The 23,371-nt window shown below is 38.2% G+C and overlaps 1 protein-coding gene across 2 annotated transcripts in view; it reads left to right on the top strand.

Moving 5' to 3' along the window:
- Positions 1-23,108, top strand: part of SECISBP2L (SECIS binding protein 2 like) — a 61,413-nt gene extending 38,305 nt beyond the window's left edge. For both annotated transcript variants that reach the window (XM_082858769.1, XM_082858768.1), the window contains exons 16-18: positions 5,671-5,825; positions 12,566-12,785; positions 19,443-23,108. In XM_082858769.1, the coding sequence (XP_082714895.1) occupies positions 5,671-5,825; positions 12,566-12,785; positions 19,443-20,125 (1,058 nt within the window). In that variant the 3' untranslated portion in view covers positions 20,126-23,108. The remainder of the gene's footprint in view (positions 1-5,670; positions 5,826-12,565; positions 12,786-19,442) is intronic.
- The last annotated feature ends 263 nt before the right edge of the window (positions 23,109-23,371 follow it).

Below are 23,371 nucleotides of genomic sequence, written 5' to 3'. Positions count from 1 at the left end.
TGCCCCTATGTGGGTGCATAAATATTTACAATTGTTACAGCTTCTTCTTGGATTGGTCCCTTGATTGTTATGTGGTGTCCTTCTTTGTCTCTTGTAATAGTCTTTATTTTAAAGTCTATTTTGTCTGATATGAGAATCGCTACTCCAGCTTTCTTCTGATTTCCATTTGCATGGAATATCTTTTTTCCATCCCCTCACTTTCAGTCTGTATGTGTCCCTAGGTCTGAAGTGGGTCTATTGTAGACAGCATGTATACGGGTCTTGGTTTTTTTTCCATTCAGCCATTCTTTGTCTTTTGGTTGGAGCATTTGATTGGAGCATTTAATCCATTTACATTTAAGTAAATGGTTGGAGCATTTAATCCATTTACATTTAAGGTAGTTATTGATATGTATGTTCCTGTTACCATTTTCTTAATTGTTTTGGGTTTGTTATTGTAAGTGTGTTCCTTCTCTTGTGTTTCCTGCCTAGAGAAGTTCCTTTAGCACTTTCTTATAAAGCTGGTTTGGTGGTGCTTTACCAAAGCAAAGAATTTGGTGAATTCTCTTAGCTTTTGCTTGTCTGTAAAGGTTTTAATTTTTCTGTCAAATCTGAATGAGATCCTTGCTGGGTAGAGTAATCTTGGTTGTAGGTTTTTTCCTTTCATCACCTTAAATATGTCCTGCCACTCCCTTCTGGCTTGCAGAGTTTCTGCTGAAGGATTAGCTGTTATCGTTATGGGGATTCCCTTGTATGTTATTTGTTGCTTTTCCTTTGCTGCTTTCAATATTTTTTCTTTGTATTTAATTTTTGATAGTTTGATATGTTTCTTGGTGTGTTTCTCTTTAGATTTATCCTGTATAGGACTCTTGGTGCTTCCTGGACTTGATTAACTATTTCCTTTCCTATATTTGGGAAGTTTTCATCTATGATCTCTTCAAATATTTTCTCAGTCCCTTTCTTTTTCTCTTCTTCTTCTGGGACCCCTATAATTCGAATGTTGGTGCGTTTAATGTTGTCCCAGTGGTCTCTGAGACTGTTGTCAATTCGTTTCATTCTTTATTGTGCTCTGCGGTAGTTACTTCCACTATTTTATTCTCCAGGTCACTTATCCATTCTTCTGCCTTAGTTATTCTGCTATTGATTCCTTCTGGAGAATTTTTAATTTCATTTATTGTGTTGTTCGTCATTGTTTGTTTGCTCTTTAGTTCTTCTAGGTCCTCATTAAGCGTTTCCTGTATTTTCTCCATTCTGTTTCCAAGATTTTGGATTATCTTTACTATCATTACTCTGAATTCTTTTTCAGGTAGACTGCCTATTTCCTCTTCATTTGTTTGGTCTGGTGGGTTTCTACTTTGCTCCTTCATCTGCTGTGTGTTTTTCTGTCTTCTCATTTTGCTTAACTTACTGTGTTTGGTGTCTCCTTTTCACAGGCTGCAGGTTCGTAGTTCCTGTTGTTTTTGGTGTCTGCCCCCAGTGGCTAAGGTTGGTTCAGTGGGTAGTGTAGGCTTCCTGGTGGAGGGGAGTAGTGCCTGTGTTCTAGTGGATGAGGCTAGATCTTGTCTTTCGGTGGGCAGGACCTTGTCTGATGGTGTGTTTTGGGGTGTCTGTGACCTTATTATGATTTTAGGCAGCCTCTTTGTTAATGGGTGGGGTTGTGTTCCTTTCTTGCTAGTTGTTGGGCATGGGGTGTCCAGCACTGTAGCTTGCTGGTCATTGAGTGGAGCTGGGTCTTAGCCTTGAGATGGAGATCTCTGGGAGAGCTGCTTTTTTCTTTTTTTTTTTTTGTGGTACATGGGCCTCTCACTGTTGTGGCCTCTCCCGTTGTGGAGCACAGGCTCCGGACGCGCAGGCTCAGCGACCATGGCTCACGGGCCCAGGTGCTCCGCGGCATGCGGGATCCTCCTGGACCGGGTCATGCTTGCATCGGCAGGTGGACTCTTAACCACTGCGCCACCAGGGAAGCCCTCTGGGAGAGCTTTTGCCGTGTGATATTACGTGGAGCCAGGAGGTCTGTGGTGGAGCAATGTCCTGAACTTGGCTCTCCCACCTCAGAGGCACAGGCCTGACACCTGGCTGGAGCACCAAGACCCTGTCTGCCACACAACTCAGAAGAAAAGGGAGAAAAAAAGAAAGAAAAAAAGAAAGTAAATTTATAATAAAGTAAAAAATAAGAAAAATTAAAAAGTAATTAAAAAGAACGAGCGAAGAGACCAACCAAATGAAAAAACACATCCACCAGTGATAACAAGCACTACAAACTATACTTAAAAAAAAAAATAAAAAGAACAGACAAAACTCTAGGACACGTGGTAAAAGCAAAGCTATACAGACCAAATCACACGAAGAAGCATATACGTACACACTCACAAAAAGAGAAAAATGAAAAAAATATATATATTGTTGCTCCCAAAGTCTACCACCAAAATTTCGGGATGATTCATTGTCTATTCAGATATTCCAGAGATGCAGGGTACATCAAGTTGATTGTGGAGATTTAATCCACTGCTCATGAGGCTGCTGGGGGAAATTTCCCTTTCTCTTTGTTCGCACAGCTCCATGGGTTCAGCTTTGGATTTGGCCCCACCTCTGAGTGTAGGTCCCCTGAGGACAGCTGATTAGGGGGCTCTGCCTCACTGAGGCCCTGGGCGCGGAGGGGTACGGAATGCAGGTTGAGCCTGCGAAGGCAGAGGCTGACGTGCCATTGCAACAGCATGAGGCGCGCTGTGTGTTCTCCTGGGGAAGTTGTCCCTGGATCACGGGACCCTGGCAGTGGTGGGCTGCCCAGACTCCTGGGAGGGGAGGTGTGGATAGTGATCAGTGCTCGCACACAGGCTTATTGGTGGCTGCAGCAGCAGCCTTAGCATCTCATGCCCATCTCTGGTGTCTGTGCTGATAGCCGTGGCTCACACCCCTTTCTGAAGCTCCTTTAGGTGGTGCTCTGAATCCCCTCTCCTTGCACACCCTGAAATAATTGTCTCTTGACTCTTAGGCAGTTCCACACTTTTTCCTGGACACACTCCCAGCTAGCTGTGGCACACTAGCCCCCTTCAGGTTGTGTTTACACAGCCAACCCCAGTCCTCTCCCTGTGATCTGACCTCCAAAGCCCGAGCCTCAGCTCCCAGCCCCGCCCGCCCCGGCGGGTGAGCAGACAAGCCTCTCGGGCTGGTGAGTGCTGGTCGGCAGCGATCCTCTGTGCGGGAGTCTCTCCACTTTGCCCTCTGCACCCCCGTTGCTGCGCTCTCCTCCGTGGCTCCAAAAGTTCTCCCCCTCCACCCCCCGTCTCTGCCAGTGAAGGGGCTTCCTAGTGTGTGGAAACCTTTCCTCCTCCACAGCTGCCTCCCAGTGGTGCAGGTCCCGTCCCTATTCTTTTGTCTGTTTTTTCTTTTTTCTTTTGCCCTACCCCGGTACATGGGGAGTTTCTTGCCTTTTGGGAGGTCTGAGGTCTTCTGCCCGTGTTCAGTAGGTGTTCTGTAGGAGTTGTTCCCCATGTAGGTGTATTTCTGATGTATCTATGGGGAGGAAGGTGATCTCCACATCTCACTCCTCCACCATCCTGAAGGTCTCCTCTGGTGCACCCTCCCCCACAGCTCTTCAGGCAGGCCTGGAGCAGGGGCACTAGCCCCACAAAGGAGCAAGTGAAAAACCCAGCAGTGGCGACCTGGCAGCTGGTTCCTGGAGGTGCTACCGTGTACCTGGATGGCTCATTTCTGGCCTATTCTACTTTAAAATTTTTGTATTACCCTCCTTTGATGGCTCTTTTCTCTAAAAAAATTAGGAAAAAGGTACAGTTCTCCTTCTTGGTCTTTGACTGTGGACAGGAGTCAAGTGTAGGTCAAAACGTATGTCTCATTATAGACCCTAGGTTATGTAGGCCCATACAAACATAGTACCGTGCTTTGATTCTGAAGCCAGGGTCATTACGAGTGGTCTTTTAAAGGTCCAGTAAATAGTTTCCACTGTCGATAAAAAGGATAGACTCTGCCAACCAACTTTTTTTGAACGTGTTCCTTAATGATCATGCTACTTTTGAATAAGCTGAATGCCTTCCCTGCTTCTCTAGATAAATGAGAGATAAATATCCTCTATGAAGAGGATATGGATTTATGTGATCATGGTCTGTGGCATTCTTAATAATAAATGGCCTTACTTTCTAATCATCCTAGAAAGTTTACAAATCAATTATTCTAAAAATAAATTATTTTGATAAACATTTCTGTCTTCTAATTGATGTATGGTTGACCTTTCCAAATCATAATTATTTTGAATGAACCTGAAAACATTTGGGCTATGTGACTTTATGATATCAATCAAAATTTTATTAAAAAATGTTTCTATTTTAGGAAGAAATACAATCTAATTTTGAAGGTCTGCTTTCCATTGTCCCCTTATAACTATTTATTTGCCACTATATTTAAAACAATTTCAAAATCAGTTTCCTGTCCTGAACACTTGGGTACTGAATTGGTCATTAGAGGGGTATATTTTAAATATATTAAACAACATAATTAATGCTCCTCAAAGAAACACTTTCACATATTTTTCCTTTTACTATTGGGCCATTCTGATCTTGCCAGAGAGACAAAAATAATTACGTCTATTGTATGAAAGAGAGAAGTTGAAAGACTTTCTCAAACTATGTAGTAATTAGTAACAATACCTAAACATCTCCTATAAATCCCAAATTCCAGATCAGTTCTTACATAATGGTTATGATATATGCATTTTTACCATAGTTCATTGAGTTTTTCCAATTGGGAAATCAAACTCTCCTGTCTCTTATTTAATATAAGCCAACATGATTGTAGAAACAATATGACAGCAGTGACTAATGTCAGAAATGAAAATGGGCTCTCTAGACAGTTATCCTCTATTTTAGAAAAAAATATATAATTTGTAATTTTTGTATCCTAAAATTAGTGTTCAGGATAGAACATGATGATTGTATGATGCAGCAATATTTTATATTCCACTAAGAAAGAAAAATTCTATCAATCCAAAGATTCCATTGATTGTAAATGCTACCCTAGTTCAGAGTTGTTAGTATGTGGAAAAAATTTTGCATCTTAAAATCAGTTAAATACAATATTAAAAAAAAAAAGATACATGTCTCTGCCTCTGTTTATGGTGGAGATTTGTCTCTGAGAAACCAGCAGTAACAGACTTTTGTACTGTGTCGTGCACCGTTATTTGTCGTTTTTCATGGAGGAGCCATTTCAGGTGATTGGAGTAGACAGAGGCATCAAGCAGCAGTAGCAGGCAGAGGGGAAAAATACCAGTAAAAACAGTAATGTATAATCGGTCTTATTGCATGTGATAGGTTGCTTACTTGAGCTGAGAGATTAGATAAAGGAATCAGCTACTATTAACAATTTTAATTAATTTAAAAAAACGGAAAATGTTTATTATATTGAAATTTGACTCCTGCTATACTAGTCCCTGTGGAGAAACAAAAATACTCGCATTAAAGGAATATAGTATTTAACTGGGAGAAAGAAAATATGTACGTAATATCCGAATATAGTACAAATTCAGATAGGAAGTACAAATTCAGATAGGAAAATGTGGTGAACAGCCTAAGTGCCACAAGCATTCATGGACTCCTTTGCTGCTGTGTTTTATGCTGTCGGGTGCTAAAATAGCTCCATTTAGGAAATAACTAAAAACTTCTATACATGTTGATTTCTCAGGTGGCCTGGATGAGGCTCTCTATAATGTTATAGCCATGGCACGGGAACAAGAAATTCCTTTTGTGTTTGCCCTTGGAAGAAAAGCTCTAGGACGCTGTGTGAACAAGCTGGTTCCTGTTAGTGTGGTGGGAATCTTCAACTACTTTGGTGCTGAGGTAAGACTTAGAAGATGCAGTCCCTCACTGCCCACCCGCCATAGTACATCTTTGGACACGTGCCATTGTTATGTTTGAGCATTTGGGGAAGTGATATGATGACTCTCCAGGAATGAGTGGAAAATTCTTGAGTATTACATTTCCTTTTTTCGTGTTGAAAACATTTGCGTAAATCAATCCTATAGCATTGTGAAAAGATTTTAGCTTGTATTTCTGCCACAGTGATTTTTTTTTTTTCCTGGGTTCAGATATGTACTACTTGACAATATATGTAACTGCTGGGTAAAGGTATGCAGTATTGTACAAAGTAAAACAAATTTCTTCAGTCTGTATGTTGGGTATATTTTGTGCTGCTAGGAGTCAAGAGAGAAAAGAATCCTTTATTTGGAGAGGATTTTCCTTTGAAAATGAAATTCCTAAACCAATTGAGAGAATAATTCTACACCCATGATATTTGTCTTCCTCTCATAGTCGACTAATACAAACTTTGCCCATGGGAGCTGATAAATGATAAAGTAAATGTTATTTATTTAGAGTAATGCTTATTAACTGATAACATTTTAAGATTGGTGGGGTTTTTTGAATGTGTGGGGTTCTTTTTAGAACATCATTTGACCTGTGGCTTTTACATTGAAACATTTTCAGTTGTACTTTTTTAAATTGTATACAATCTGTGCATACAATAACTTTTTTATGATGTTGATTCTGAAGTATTTTGTGACACAACTGATGGACCATTTTCCCTCTTCTCAGCCATACTATTTGTGTATATTTAAGTGTCTATCTTTCCTATCCAGTCACCATATTGAATACCCCCATTCCGCTATCCATTCAGTTTCTCTCCCACTACCCATTAAATTATCTGTCTACCCACCTACTCTTTACGATCATGTAATTGATATTTGTCCTGCCATTAGAAGCCCATGCTTTCCTCAGTTATAGATATCACACTGCTTTGTCATAGTTAATGTGTTTCTTCATGTAAGTGTGAATTCCTCAAGGGTAGGACTCTTGCCTTTTTTTTTTTTGACATCTTTATTGCAGTATAATTAATTTACAGTGGTGTGTTAGTTTCTGTTTTATAACAAAGGGAATCAGTTTTTATCTCCTCCCTCTTGCGTCTCCCTCCCACCCTCCCTATCCCACCCCTCTAGGTGGTCACAAAGCACTGAGCTGATCTCCCTGTGCTATGCAGCTGCTTCCCACTAGCTATCTATTTTACATTTGGTAGAATATATAAGTACATGCCACTCTCTCACTTCATTCCAGCTTACCCTTCACCCTCCCCGTGTCCTCAAGTCTGTTCTCTACATCTGCATCTTTATTCCTGTCCTGCCCCTAGGTTCTTCATAAACATTTTTTGTTTTTTAGATTCCATATATATGTGTTCACATACTGTATTTATATTTCTCTTTCTGATTTCACTCTGTATGACAGACTCTAGGTCCATCCACCTCACTACAAATAACTCAATTTCGTTTCTTTTTATGGCTGAGTAATATTCCATTGTATATATCAGCCACATCATCTTTATCTGTTCATCTATCGATGGACACTTAGGTTGCTTCCATGTCCTGGCTATTGTAAATAGAGCTGCAGTGAACACTGTGGTACATGACTCTTTGAATTATGGTTTTCTCAGGGTATATGCCCAGTAATGGATTACTGGGTCATATGGTAATTCTATTTTTAGTTTTTTAAGGACCCTCCATACTGTCTCCATAATGGCTCTGTCAATTTACATTCCCACCAACAGTGCAAGAGGGTTCCCTTTTCTCCACACCCTCTCCAGCATTTATTGTTTGTAGATTTTTTGATGATGGCCATTCTGACTGGTGTGAGGTGATACCTCATTGTAGTTTTGATTTGCATTTCTCTAATCATTAGTGATGTTGAGCATCCTTTCATTTATTTGTTGGCAATCTGTATATCTTCTTTGGAGAAATGTCTATTTAGGTCTTCTGCCCATTTTTGTTTTGGGTTGTTTGTTTTTTTGATATTGAACTGCATGAGCTGCTTGTAAATTTTGGAGATGAATCCTTTTCGATTGCTTCATTTGCAAATATTTTCTCCCATTCTGAGGGTTGTCTTTTCTTCTTGTTTATATGGTTTCCTTTGCTGTGGAAAAGCTTTGAAGTTTCATTAGGTCCCATTTGTTTTTGTTTTTATTTCCATTTCTCTAGGAGGTGGGTCAAAAAGGATCTTGCTGTGATGTATGTCATAGAGTGTTCTGCCTGTGTTTTCCTCTAAGAGTTTTATAGTGTCTGGCCTTACATTTAGGTCCTTAATCTATTTTGAGTTTATTTTTGTGTATGGTGTTAGGGAGTGTTCTAATTTCTTTCTCTTACATGTAGCTAGCTGTCCAGTTTTCCCAGCACCACTTATTGAAGAGGCTGTCTTTTCTCCATTGTATATTCTTGCCTCCCTTATCAAAAATAAGGTGACCATATGTGCGTGGGTTTATGTCTGGGCTTTCTATCCTGTTCCATTGATCTATCTTTCTGTTTTTGTGCCAGTACCATACTGTCTTGATTACTGTAGCTTTGTAGTATAGTCTGAAGTCAGGGAGCCTGATTCCTCCAGCTCCGTTTTTCTTTCTCAAGATTGCTTTGGCTCTTCGGGGTCTTTTGTGTTTCCATACAAATTGTGAAATTTTATGTTCTAGTTCTGTGAAAAATGTCATTGGAAGTTTGCTAGGGATTGCATTGAATCTGTAGATTGCTTTGGGTAGTATAGTCATTTTCAGAATGTTGATTCTTCCAATCCAAGAACATGGTATAATCTCTCCATCTGTTTGTGTCATCTTTAATTTCTTTCATCAGTGTCTTATAGTTTTCTGCATACAGGTCTTTTGTCTGCTTAGGTAGGTTTATTCCTAGGTGTTTTATTCTTTTTGTTGCAATGGTAAATAGGAGTGTTTCCTTAATTTCTCTTTCAGATTTTTCATCATTAGTGTATAGGAATGCAAGAGATTTCTGTGCATTAATTTTGTATCCTGCTGCTTTACCAAATTCATTGATTAGCTCTAGTAGTTTTCTGGTAGCATCTTTAGGGTTCTCTATGTACAGTATCATGTCATCTGCAAACAGTGACAGCTTTACTTCTTCTTTTCCAATTTGGATACCTTTTATTTCTTTTTCTTCTCTGATTGTTATGGCTAAAACTTACAACAGTATGTTGAATAATAGTGGAGAGAGTGGACAACCTTGTCTTGTTCCTGATCTTAGTGGAAATGGTTTCAGTTTTTCACCATTGAGAGTAATGTTGGCTGTGGGTTTGTCATATATGGCCTTTATTATGTTGAGGTAAGTTCCCTTTATGCTTACTTTCTGGAGGGTTTTTTATCACAAATGGGTGTTGATTTTTGTCAAAAGCTTTTTCTGCATCTATTGAGATGATCATATGGTTTTTCTCCTTCAATTTGTTAATATTGTTTATCACATTGATTGATTTGCATATATTGAAGAATCCTTGCATTCCTGGGATAAACCCCACATGATCGTGGTGTATGATCCTTTTAATGTGCTGTTGGATTCTGTTTGCTAGAATTTTGTTGAGGATTTTTGCATCTGTGTTCATCAGTGATATTGGCCTGTAGTTTTCTTTCTTTGTGACATCTTTGTCTGTTTTGGTATCAGGGTGATGGTGGCCTTGTAGAATGAGTTTGGGAGTGTTCCTCTGCTATACCTTGGAAGAGTTTGCGAAGGATAGGTGTTCGCTTTTCTCTAAATGTTTGATAGAATTCGCCTGTGAAGCCATCTGGTCCTGGGCTTTTGTTTGTTGGAAGATTTTGAATTACAGTTTCAATTTCAGTGCTTGTGATTGGTCTGTTTATATTTTCTATTTCTTCCTGGTCAGTCTCAGAAGGTTGTGCTTTTCTAAGAATTTGTTCATTTCTTCCAGATTGTCCATTTTATTGGCATAGAGTTGCTTGTAGTAATCTCTCAAGATCCTTTGTATTTCTGCAGTGTCAGTTGTTACTTCTCTTCTCTTTTCAGTTCTAATTCCATTGATTTGAGTCTTCTCCCTTTTTTTTTTTGATGAATCTGGCTAATGGTTTATAAATTTTGTTTATCTTCTCAAAGAACCAGCTTTTAGTTTTATTGATCTTTGCTATTGTTTCCTTCTTTTGTTTTTTCATTTATTTCTGATCTGATCTTTATGATTTCTTTCCTTTTGCTATCTTTGGGGGTTTTATTGTTCTTCTTTCTCTAGTTGCTTTAGATGTAAGGTTAGGTTGTTTATTTGAAATGTTTCTTGTTTCTTGAGGTAGAATTGTATTTCTATAAACTTCTCTCTTAGAACTGCTTTTGCTGCATCCCATAGGTTTTGGGTCATCGTGTTTTCATTGTCATTTGTTTATAGGTATCTTTTGATTTCCTCTTTGATTTCCCTTGTCTTTATATCCCTGAAAACCTTTTACATTACTCGAGGATGAGCAGGTAATAAATGTTTCTTTAATTAATTATATGGTTGATGTATGTCTGCCTGTTACGTTAAACTTCATGTGAGAATTTAGGTGCTAAGTAGCTCTGTGATAAAGACACATAATAAAAATGTACTCTTGTTCATTATTAGAGTTTATGGAATAGGAATGGGATCAGGGTCAGGAAAAGGGGATGTGTTTGTTTTTAATTGTATTAACTTCTTACTGAACTATGTATGTTAGGTTATATGTATGATATATTATAAAATGTTTGGCAGTTTTGTTGTACATTGCTTTTCTTGCCTTCTCCATTTTGAGGTAGTAAGTTATTGTTTAAACCAAAACACATTCATAAAATGGAGGTAAAGGAAGTACTGCTATATTGTCCAGAGTGTCAACTCATAGTAATGTAGTGCGCCTACCCTATATTTACCATGTAATAATGCTAACCTTTGCATTAAGCTTTCTGTCCTTACCCTGATATTCAAAGCTTTTATTCCCTAATAGCTTTTCTCTTCAATTTTATTTTCTCTTCTTCTTGTGTATTGTTTTATTCCCAACAGTTTCTGTGTTTTATTTATATTGTAAAACCAATGTTAATCTCAAAATTGCATACCCATAAGCCTGTTTTCTTTTTGTTGGCTGCACTTAAGTGCATGGTTTATTGCAAACAAATATTTATGAAGTCTCTTACTTGTAACTCATGGGGGCTTTTTTTATCAGAATCCATCCTCCTTTTTAAAAATAAGTAAAAATAAGTAAATCCTGAATATATTTTTGATACTACTAGCACCCACCCCTTTTCAAAAATCAATACAGTTAGCGGCAGTGTTTATTGTACCTGTATTGTACTTTAAACAGTTTAAACTGCAGCCGGGTAAAGCACATTACTTATGCTTTTCCTGCTTAAGTTTAGTTTTTAGAGATACATTATTCCATCGTAATATGACACGTTTGCCGTGCATTCATGTTGTTATGGTTTATATTTAAATGACAGTGCCTTTTTAAGAAAAAAAAATGTGCTGTACTTTTTCTCCATTGTCTGAAAACGTAATTTTATATATATAATTAAACATACTCTTCCAGGTGGCCAGGTCATTTTTACCATCTAAAATGTTTTACTTAATGTGTGGGTATGTTGCATTCTGATACTAAATCAAGACATTAAATAGGAGTAGAATGTTGTTGAATTGTGTTGAATTGTGATGTAAGAATCACTAAAAGTCATGTGATGTAAGAATCACTAAAAGTCATTCTTTGGTTGTCTTTCTGGTGACTGTGAAAACTTCAGTTTTCTTTAGACATCGCTAGGTGTCATAGTTATTGAAGTACAGCTTTAATGCCTAACGAATTTCGCCATTTATTAACACAAATGTGCTCTGTCATTTACAGTTTCATTGGGGTTATTAATTCCATTCATGTTCATTCTCTTTTGCTGATGGAAGAACTTCTGGTTAACTCCACATTCTATTTCCAGATTCTTTATTCTATTTTTATAATTAGCCTTTCATCATTTTCAAGGCCGCAGCTAGCCATACCATCACTTCTTTTTGGTCTTACTGTAAAGAGTTCTTTCAGCAAGCAAACATGATAGGGAACTTTTCATTCCTGTGGAGACTGCCATCTGCTTCTGCATCCTTTGATATCACCCTGCATACATACACTCATTCCCTTATATTCGAACCCATATAAGATTCTTCACTGCTCCCCAAACAAGCCTTGAACTTTATTAAGTCTGTACCTTGGTTTATGGTTTTGCATGCTTGGCTAAGAATGTACTGTCTCCACTCCTCAAAACTATACCAGATTTTCAAGGCCTACATCAGGTGTCATATTCCTTTATGAATTCTTCACTGATGCCCAGCAGTTAGATGTTTCCTCCCAAAGCTAAACCACTTTGTACATGTCAAGGCATTTAAGGTATTGTCCCCTGAATCATCGTCTCCTGTCTTCTCCTTTCGGCCATATGGAAGGTTCCTTGAGAGCAGAGGGGTGGTTCCAGTAGTCTTGCTACCCACTATAGTGCCACATGCTAAAGGGTGCAGTTGTTGAATTGATAAACTCTGTAAGAACTTTAATATAGCATATTTAGTGGCTAGTACTGAATCAAGAAGTTGCCTCAGACTTGTGAGAATTAACTAAACAATATATGTAAGTTACAGAGTATTTTGTAAGGTTCTGTGGTTTGCATACCATTTGGATTTTGTGCTGATAGAAAGTGCATCCAGTCCTGAAACAGTAGAGGTATTTATTGCTAATGGTAGTAATAAAGAGTATACCAAAAAATGGACGGGCAAAATCTCTTTCTTTTTAGAGTCTGTTTAATAAGTTAGTAGAACTCACTGAAGAAGCCAGGAAAGCATATAAAGATATGGTTGCAGCAATGGAACAGGAGCAAGCCGAGGAAGCCTTGAAGAACGTGAAAAAGGTGCCACACCACATGGGGCATTCTCGGAATCCCTCTGCAGCAAGCGCCATTTCTTTCTGCAGTGTTATTTCTGAACCCATCTCTGAAGTCAATGAAAAGGAATATGGTAAGTTATTACATACCATTTTAAATGACTGAAATTTTGAAATAATTTAATGATTAATGTCATTTTAAAAATGACTCTCCATGCTACCTTTTGCTTTTATCTTCTTGATTATTCAAATTTTGCTCACATTTTTGGTTTAAAAATTGTATTACACATGTCCATGGAAAGTTAGGAGAATATTTGGGGCTGAGAGTTTCTGTGAGACCCTGAAATTAGTCACATTTCCAAAATCTTAAAAAGAAAATCCCAAAGGGATTTAAAAAGCCAAATATACCATTCTTCTGACCTATCACTAAGTAAATAAATAAATTCTAGGAAGTTTTATTCTAATACTTTATACTTGATTATTAAAATTTTGTATTTACTGTGTAAACAAAAGACCTGAATATTCAATCTAAACTTATCAAACGTAGACTTGTGACATTTGTTTTGAGTTAAATCTGATGGTAGTGAAAAGGACTTATAGACTAAAAACAGTATTTATGTATAAGGTTTAAAGTAACAATAGTTACTGTACTCTGCATTTTAGTAGTTTCCTTGCAATGTTTCTATGATACTTTGAACACTAGTACTAGAATACTAGATTACTTTCTTGATCTAGTTTCTGTTTCATTTCCCCTGTTCTTTTTTAAAAATAGTGCAGCCACCTCCTTCACCTTGGCTTCTTGTTTTTCTTTTCTCTTTTTAGTCGTATCTGAAAGTTTATCAAATAGCTTGTTGCCACCTAAAATGTAACATGTAAAAAACTGAGTCATCGTTTTCTTCCTTTCTTCCCACACTTCTCTTTCCTGCTCTCCTTGTCTGTGATTGTAGTTAAATGTTTGGAATGCTTTTGACAAAGCTGCAGACCAGAGGCAACTAACAAGTTATTGTGCACCTTTCAGAAACTGTTGGTCAGGCAAAGGTGATTCTGGCTTAGAGGCAGAGATGTTTTTCTTTGGTTAAAGTGATACTAGTTGAAAGTAAAGAAGATAAAGGGCCAACTTTGTAAATGAAATAATTTCTCTATATAGTGATTAGTGATATGCCAGATCTCAAAGGTAAACTGCAAGATAAATTCCTAAAGCTGTGGATTTGGGGAAATGACTGTGATCTTCATTTGGGCACATAAAAAGAAAAGTTATAAAAAGAACCTCTCAAAGACTTAGAAGATGTTTTCAAAACACCAGATTTAAAGTGTTCAAAGATTGGAGCCTGGGCTTTTCCACAGTCTGCCTAGGGTATTTAGGCATAATTGATTAACTTCTGAGCCTCAGATTTGTCTTCAGTAAAGTGAGAAGGGTTTGTCTAGATCATGCATAACGTTTCATTCAGAGCGAAAGTTTTGTGAGCTAATGGCTGAATTCTAAGAAGGGATTTAGACAGAACCTTAAAGTTTCTGGCCTATGATCTGATTTATGAGGACGCCAACAAAATAAGTGGAAATAATCATAAATAATTTGCTTTGAGAGTAAAGCACAAAGTTACTCTCTCAGTATCAGATGTATTCAGCAACAGACATAAAACCCACTAATGGGGCTTCCCTGGTGGCGCAGTGGTTGAGAGTCCGCCTGCCGACGCAGGGGACGTGGATTCGTGCCCCGGTCCGGGAAGATCCCACATGCCGCGGAGCGGCTGGGCCCATGAGCCATGGCCGCTGAGCCTGCGCGTCCGGAGCCTGTGCCCCGCTACGGGAAAGGCCACAACAGTGAGAGGCCCGCGTACCGCAGAAACAAACAAACAGAAAACAACCCACTAATGTGGCCTGAGAAATTAGGATATTTAATTATTTCACAATGTTGTCAATGTCCCTAGTTCTTTCCTTTTTTCTATTCTTCCATTTTCAGTCTGTGGCTTCTTATTCTTGTGCTTATTTATCATCTCATGTTCATAAATGGCTGCAGTGGCCCTGGGCATCACAGCAGTTCAGGCAGGAGGTTCAAGCAGTATGCTCTTTTTATCAGTGAAGGAAACAATTTTCAGAAGACTTTGCCTTTTGTTTCATTTGGCCAGAGCCGACCATGTGACTGCTTTTAGCTGCAAGGGAGATGTGGGCAAGAGAATATCTGGCAAAGGGGAATGGGATAGTCATGATAGTCTAAGAACTATTTTAATTCCTCCCATGGAACTGTGTTCAAGTCCATCTCAGGTTTGGGGATTCTGTTAGCCAGGAAGAAAATGGGGAATGACTCTTGGGTAGACAACAAATAGTGTCTCCCATGCCATTCTGGTGCAAGATTTCTAAAATGTTTTCTTGTGATTTCCACAGTCTAAAGAGAAAACAAAGCTGGGAAAGGGGTGCTAAACATTGGTAGAATAGAAAGGTTCCTATGATAGTTCAGTCTTACTGTTCTTTGTGTACACTGTAATTGTTTTCTTTGCTTATGTTTTCCTTCCACTGGAGCTGAGTCTCAATTTTGTCATACTTAGGTGAAACAGATAGTTTCAAACATAAACCCAGCTAAGCAGTACGTTCTTTGAGATAGAAACCTGACACCTGATGGGCACTTGACATATAATAATAATAGCTCACTTACTGAATTCTTACTAGGCACTTTTATTAAGACATTTAATCCTCTGAGCAGTCCTAGGAGATAAGAAATATTGTACTGCATTTTACAGATGGAGAACTAAAATGAAGTGAGGTAAATCACTTGCCAGTGTCACAGAGCTGCTAAGTTTGACTCTAGAATTCTTAGCCAGTGTGATGTGAATTCCTTGTGTGTTGAATGAATTTCCAGTAGGACCATACAGTAGGTTTTCAGTAACCCCTTGTGAGGGGAGGACTACCTCTATCTATCTTGAGTTTCCGGCTCATTCTCTGCCACCACACCTTCTTCTGTAGGGTCTTGAACTCATCTCTGTGTTCTTCTACTATATACAGCTATCTAAAGATGGACAGCTTCCCTCTGTGTACTGACTGATGGGAGAAATACACACACCTCATCCTCTGACAAACCAACTAGTGTCAAAGTTGAAAAGGTAGTTTCACAAAGAACCAACTAACAAAACAGGAAAGCATAGAGGGGTTAATAAGCTTTATTGACTAAATTCTGCTAAAGTAAACAATTCAGAATCAGGGTAGGTTTGGATCAGTAACATTTCCAGGTTTGTTGAGATCTTTGACCCTGCCTTTACATTGCTTCCTAATCCCTTCTTCAGAAGTGGGCTTCTCGATGTGCTATTCTGGCTTTAGACTCCTGTATTCAGCCCAACCCCCTCCCATCCCCTGCCCGCTCCTCCAACCAAAGACGGCATTTTCATACTCGCTTTGTTTCTCCCCATCACAGTTATGTGTTTGTGTGCTCATTAGTGTTGATCAAGCTTCACCTATTACTTTAAGGTGGAACCCTGGACCCTCCCTGTGGATATGTGACCTCAGTGGCTCTTTGATCATTGTGACAGGTCTCTTGATGGCTAATCACAGAGTCCCTTGTCTCAGCTTCCAAGGTCATATCTCCCTTTCCTTTCCAAAGGACCTGTCTGGCTTTCAGCTCACCTACCTAGTAGCTGAATGCCCAAGACAGAGCCTGGAGAGAGATCAGCCCTGCTCAGTCTTCTGACCACCTTTCTTTTTCCTGTTCCTTTGACTCACTGTTAAGGGAGAGGTGGGACTTTTTCTAAGACCCCACATGAATTCTTATAGTACTTTTGAAAGAGGAAAAAAACTGTCAGAAGGAAATATGTGTACCTAAATTTTGTAAATTGTATGGCTTTTGAAAGTTATTTTCTGCATAATTACATATATGGGTGAAAATTTCCATTTACTGTAAAGGCTTATTTTCCCAGCACATACTGTATGCCAGCCACAGGAACACAGAGATGAGTGGGAATGAGGAGGGAGGAGGGAGTAGAACAGAAAACAAAAAACAAATGCTTTTGAACCAAATATGCAGAAAGTGCTGTGGGAGTTCAGGTTAGTGACGGTCTTAGGAAAATCAGGAAAGGCTTCACAAAGGAACTGGCATTAAAAGTTGTCAAGAATGAGTAGGAGTGTGAAGGGTAAATGAGGAAAACACGTCTCATACAGAAAGAACAGCTTATGCAAAGCAAAGAATTGTAAACAGAAAGGGGATGACTTCTGTGAGCAGTGAGAATTCAAAGTGACCTTGAGCATGGAATGCACGGCTGGGGGTTAAAATGAATGGGACCAGAAGGATAGATTATGAAGGGCTTGGTTACTAAACTAAGGAGTTTGGATTACTAGGGTAATAAAAAGCCAGTTAGACAGTGATGTGGTCAATTCACAAAACCAATGAGAAAGGTATAGTAGATGTACAGCAAGATAAAGGAGGCTTGAGCTAAGGCAGTAGTGACCAAATTTAATAGTTTTGGGGCTAGAAGTGACATGGTATAGTTATGAGTTCAGTGGAATGAAGGGATATATATAGTAAAGGAGAAAGATAGGATCAAGGATTACTATAAGGTTTCTTCTGCTTTGAGACTGAAAAGGATGTTATTAACTGAGAAAGAATAAAGGAGGAGGACTAGATTTTTTTGTCATGTGGTAGGAATGCAAGTGGAAAGACCTGTTCTACATTAGAAGTAGCTGCAGGAAAGGAAGGTTTTTTCCCCAAACCATGCGCCCTGACTTCAGGTGGCCAAAATATGGTCTGTAGCAATATATAATTGATGGGGGGCAATCACGTTAAGTATATTTGTATGAATAGGCTTGCTTTATCACTACAGCTTGATCATTATGCCTGTAAAATGCAAATAGCAGCTACAATGCAAATAGAAGGGATTTTTATTTTTTAAGAAAAGGCAAAAATAAGTGGGACTACACCAAATCAGACAGCTTCTGTACAGCAAAGGAAACCATCAACAAAATGAAAAGGCAGCCTACTGAATGGGAGAAAATATATTTGCAAATCATGTATCTGATGAGGGATTAATAACCAAAATATATAAATAACGCATACGACTCAATAGCAAAAAAAAAAAAAAAATCCGATTTAAAATTGGGCAGAGGATCTGAATAGACATTTTTCCAAAGAAAGACACACAGATGACCAACAGGTACATGAAAAGATGCTCAACATCACCAGTCATCAGAGAAATGCCAGTCAAATCCACAGTGAAATATCAGCTCACAACCTGTTAGTTGGCTGTTATCAAAAAGACAAAAAATAACATGTTTGCAAGGATGTGGAGCAAAGGGAACCCTTGTGCACTGCTCATGGGAATGTAAGTTGGTGCAGCCACTAAGGAAAACAATATGGAGGTTCCTCAAAATATTAAGATGAGAACTACCGTATGATCGAGCAATTCCACTTCTGTGTATTTATCTGAAGAAAATAAAAACACTAGCTCAAAAAAGAGGTATTCACCCCCCATGTTTATTGCAGCATTATTTACAATAACCAAGATACGGAAACACCTTAATGTCCATTGATGGATAAATCGGTAAAGAAGATCACACACACCCCGTGGAATATTATTCAGCTATTAAAAAGAATGAAATCTTGCCATTTGTGATAATAAGGATGAGCCTTGAGGGCATTATGCTAAGTGAAATAAGTCAGACAAAGAAAAACACCGTATCATCTCATTTATGTGTGGAATCTTAAAAACAAAACAAAAAATAAACAAAACCCCAAGAAAATCCCCAAAGCTCATAGATACAGAGAACAGATTGGTGGTTGCCAGAGGCAGGGGGTGCTGGGGGTGGGCGAAATGGGTGAAGGGGGTAAAAAGTTACCACCTTCCAGTTACAAAATAAATATGGCTTGGAGATCTAATGTACAGCATGGTGACTACAATTAATATTATTGTGTATTTGAAAGTTGCTAAGAGGGTAGATCTTAAAAAAAATTGTAATTATTAATGGGGATGGATGTTAACTAGACTTCTTGTAGTGATCATTTCTCAGTATATGCAAATACTGAATCATTATGTTGTACACCTGAAACTATAATAATATAATGTTTTATGTCAATTATACCTCAGTGATAAAAAAATTAAATGGAAAATAAAACGTACAAAAAAACAGGTGGGAGAGTTGTTCTTCATCTCCTGATTCCTAGTACATTTTTTGCTATAAACTGACTACCTGTTGTTAAAAATAATTTAGATTATCACCACTGTATTATATAATTAACACTTCATTATTTTTTGGCTTCAAAGTCACTTGGTAAGCCAGGCAACATACATATGTTATAAAACACATTTTCACAAATATTAGAAGTACATGCATGGCATCTTTGCTTATAAATGGAAACACAAGTTCCATTACAGGCCAAAAGACAGCTCTGAGTTGCTAAAGGAGCACAATATAAGCCTGTTAAATCGGAACTATTTCTTTCTCTTTTTTTTTCTGATGGACATCTTGGCTCTGCCATCTGTGACTTGTGGATCCTTGAGCCCAGGACACTTCAGGGCCAAAAAAAGTTAGGCAATTCATTGGTTTTTATGAATACGTGGATTTTATATATTAGAGTGAGTGAGCTCCTGTTAGTATTAGATCTTTTACATTCTGAAGCATTAATGTACTTATTTTGGCCTCTTTGTTTCTTTATGTTAAATGTGCTGGGGTTTTTTGAGAACTGTTTTCCATTTATAACATTCCAGTCAGTTGGTGAGCCAACAGATTTCTGTAGTTTGTTCTTCTCTCTTGTAAGAGTTGCATGATTCTGAAACAGTGTTCTGGTTTTTTAAAAATCTGTTTGATATTTGCAGAAACAAATTGGAGAAACATGGTGGAAACTTCGGATGCATTGGAAACATCAGAAAATGAGAGAGAAGTTTCTTGTAAGCACAGCACATCTGAAAAACCCAGTAAACTTGCATTTGACACAGCCCCTGTTGGTAAGCAGCCATCTTCAGTGGCTGCAGGCAGTACTACCTCAGCTACAAACCCTGGAAAACCAACAGTGAGTGATAAAGAGGACGTGAAGCCAGATGACCTGGAATGGGCCTCACAGCAGAGTACAGAGACCGGCTCTTTGGATGGCAGTGGCCGGGATCTTTTGAATTCCTCCATCACCAGCACCACCAGCACTCTTGTACCTGGCATGCTGGAAGAAGAGGATGATGAAGACGAGGAGGAGGAGGAAGATTATACTCATGAACCCATATCTGTAGAAGTGCAGCTCAATAGTAGAATTGAGTCTTGGGTCTCTGAGACTCAGAGAACGATGGAAACTCTTCAGCTTGGAAAAACCCTTAATGGTTCTGAGGAAGACAATGCAGAGCAAAGTGGGGAAGAGGAAGCAGAGGCTGCTGAGGTGCTAGAGCCAGGGGTGGATAGCGAGGCCTGGACTACTGACCATCAAGCAAGTCAGGAACAGCAGAAGCCCAGCAACTGCAGCTCGCTGAGCAAGGAGCACTCTGATTCTAATTATACGCCCCCAAATCTATAACTCAGGAAATGTCAGCTATCTATCTCCAACTATGTAAGGGTTGCAGCCATTATCTTTCATGCTTCATCTCAACATTTTGCACTGTCCAGTATTTAATATATGTACTTAATTCCTGACAGAGATTTTTGTAGCTGTCTTTCACTTGTTATGATCCATAGCTTAGCTTTTAATTAGCATCTAAGTGTCTTTCTAAGAACTGTACGGAAAATTCAGAATTGTTTCAGCTTATTTTGTTATGGAAAATAACGATTTAAAAAGAAGACCAGATTTTAAAGAAAGTAAATTTAAAATGCCTGTTTAGTCATTTTGAAGGTTAAAGGCTAAGCTTCTAAGAAAAGGAGCAGTTACCAGTGTTTGCTTCAAGACTATACATCCTGTACTCTAATTTGTCTGACCAAAAAGTTGTTTGGGTTTCTTTAGAAAAGAACTGGAGGTAGAGTTAGAAAACTAAAAAAATGGCTGAGGGTAACTAAGTTCGCAAAGTGTTTTGTATTAAAAATGGATGCACCTTTTATTTAGTCCACAAATGCTTATTTCAGAAGTCACTGATCATGGTCATTGATTAAAGTTGGGACGGGCTAAGACAGAGCCTCCAATACTTAGGCTAGCAAAGGAGCCACCATGGTAGATTAGAGCTGGCCTTATTTGTGGAAAGTTAGGTATGTTTGTCTTTGATAGTGAGAAGTCACCCATGATAGGACATTCTGGGTTCTGTTTCACATTTGCTTCTTACTTACCTCAGGAATGCTCTTGTACATAGTCGTATTTGCATAAAATTAGGCAAATTTTGACAGGTGAATAATTGTAGCCGGTTGTATGACTGCAGCACTTAATTGTAAACTGTCCAGAAGCAGAGTCTTATACTGGTGTGTTCTCTTGCATGCTTCTGATTTGGGATTCTCTGGACTTAAAATATGGATCTGATTGAGTATTCATACTTTGTCCTGAGTGAAAAACCGTTGCACCTTTTAAGAAAAATATTTTGTCCCTAACCTTGAGCACCTGCCAGGTAACACTGACCACAATTACTGACGGGAGCCAGGGAAAGGAACTTTATGCAATTGTAACATGTATCCTGATAATCAAGATTTGGAAGAGGAAGTTTTGAAGAAAAGAGAAAGTTCTAATTGTGCTGAAACTATTAGATGATTTTAGAGTGTGGAGATAGGCACAGGTATTAATTCTTGATCACTGTTAGATATCTCTACCCTTCTCCTGGAATGTTTATACCTCCTTGGGTGAAGTTAAAGTTACTGAGCTAAATGTTTTGCTAGTCAGTCACCACCTGGTAGTGACCTCTGCAAGTTTATAATGGTGGGAGAATTACAAATTACCTATTTTTCTGTCTTCCCTCCAACCACCCACCACCTCCAGTTAACCAACACATGTGTCTGCATGTACACACACACACACACACACACACACACACACACACACACACACACACACACACGCATGCCAGCTTTACACTTCCAACTCCGATAAGCAGGCACAGAACTGAAGAGGGAGGGGTATTTTCCCTGCCCAGGTTTTATGGGGCAGAGCTTTGCCTCACAGAGGTGAGAGGGAAGAATTGGGCAGATTCTTTACTGAATGCATTGGGACTACTGTTCTAGTATTGATGTATTTATTGATAATCCCAACATTAATTACTGGAGAGACCAGATTCTTGGTTGATGACTTAGTTATTTGTGAATTGTGAAAGTTTAGGAGCATTGCTGTGTAGGAAATGTCAAGTCTATCAACTTTATTAGCGTGCTAAAAGGGGACGTTATTGTACTGTCCTGCCTAAACTGTTCTTCAGTATAGACTTCTTAGGCACAAAGTATCCAGTACTTAAAGGTATGTAGCATGTAAGGAATGAAGCCTCTGAAATAGTAATCATGGATTTATATGTGGCAGATCCTACTGTCTCTGTACCTTTGGAAGTGTTAGTTGGTTTAAAGAAATGATAGAGGTTTTGAACTACTGACAATCTTAAAAGTATATTGAAAAATTTTGCATACTTTTTAATGGTGTAAATTTCCTTTGCTTGGTGTCAGTGATTCAAATAACTCTTGATCTTAAGGTAATGAGTGGCTTTTCAAAGGTTTCTTATATTTTATATCTCTACTGATTGAGAATTGTCATTTTAGATTTTTTGACATTTGTATCAAAAGGGAAGTTGAAGAAATCTTCAGAACACCAGTAACTTTGAATTTTGCTATAGACTTCAGAAGTGTTCAGTTATGTGTTTGATAAACGCTTTTGCACGTGCAGTATCTTCTGCCAGCAAACCCAAGGGACCATGGCCTTTTTTATATGAGACAGGTCACCTCTAGAGGACAACCCAAAATTTATTAAAGGAAATGCTACTGTGTAGAACGTATGCTTAAATAAGTATTGGTAATGTCTTTATAATTCGTTTCCTTTTGATAAATTCTGGAATTTGTGTATATTATATGCAGGCAGAGGTGTGAAAATTAGGAAAGTGTTTTTTGGATCTGGGGTGAGTAGCTCTTTGGAGATTTAGAGAGATCTAATGCTAAGAATAAAGGTTCATCATCACAAGAAATAAAAACCATAGTGATTTTTTTTCTTCATGTGTAGAGGTGGTTTTAGTGGCAATAATTAATATTAGATTTCTATTTCAATACATAAATATATTAATTAAAATATGAATTGCACTCCCAAAACTAGATTTCTGCTTCAGTAGGTTTGTTTGCTGTGAAGATTACTTCTCAAAAGACAATGTTCATATTAGCTTAACTTTTGGTTTAAATATGTTTGTAAATGTTGTAATATATTTCTTTTGACTAAACGTTGGAAAAAATGTGTTACACATTGAAAAGTTTTTAAAGGCTCTGAATGGATGTCATTTTTGCAGAGATGGTATTTTATATGCTTCCAGTATTTGGAAAAGAATTAGTCAAAAGGAATTCACATAGTTCAAATATTGAGAAATTAATATCCAAATAATGTAATTGTCTGATTTCTTAATAAGCTGGGGGAGGTGGGTGGGATGGGAATTACAGTGTGCAAATGAGTAGTGAGCTCCACATTCATTTTTCAACTCTTTAGCACAAAACTGTTCAATCCTAACACATTGTTACTTTAATATATATATATATATAAAGAAGTATTACTGTTTGTAAAGCTGCTGTTTGCTTAAAAAGAAAAAGACCTGTCATTTAAGTATTTTATGTATGTTGTGTCAACAAAGTAGAACATTAACGTATCCATTTAAACACTTTATCTTTTTTTGAC

The sequence above is a fragment of the Leucopleurus acutus genome, assembly GCF_964270905.1.
Source record: "Leucopleurus acutus genome assembly, chromosome: 1".
Taxonomy (NCBI): domain Eukaryota; kingdom Metazoa; phylum Chordata; class Mammalia; order Artiodactyla; family Delphinidae; genus Leucopleurus; species Leucopleurus acutus.
Note: the sequence above shows the minus strand (reverse complement) of the source record. Positions and strands in the feature narration are given on the sequence as shown.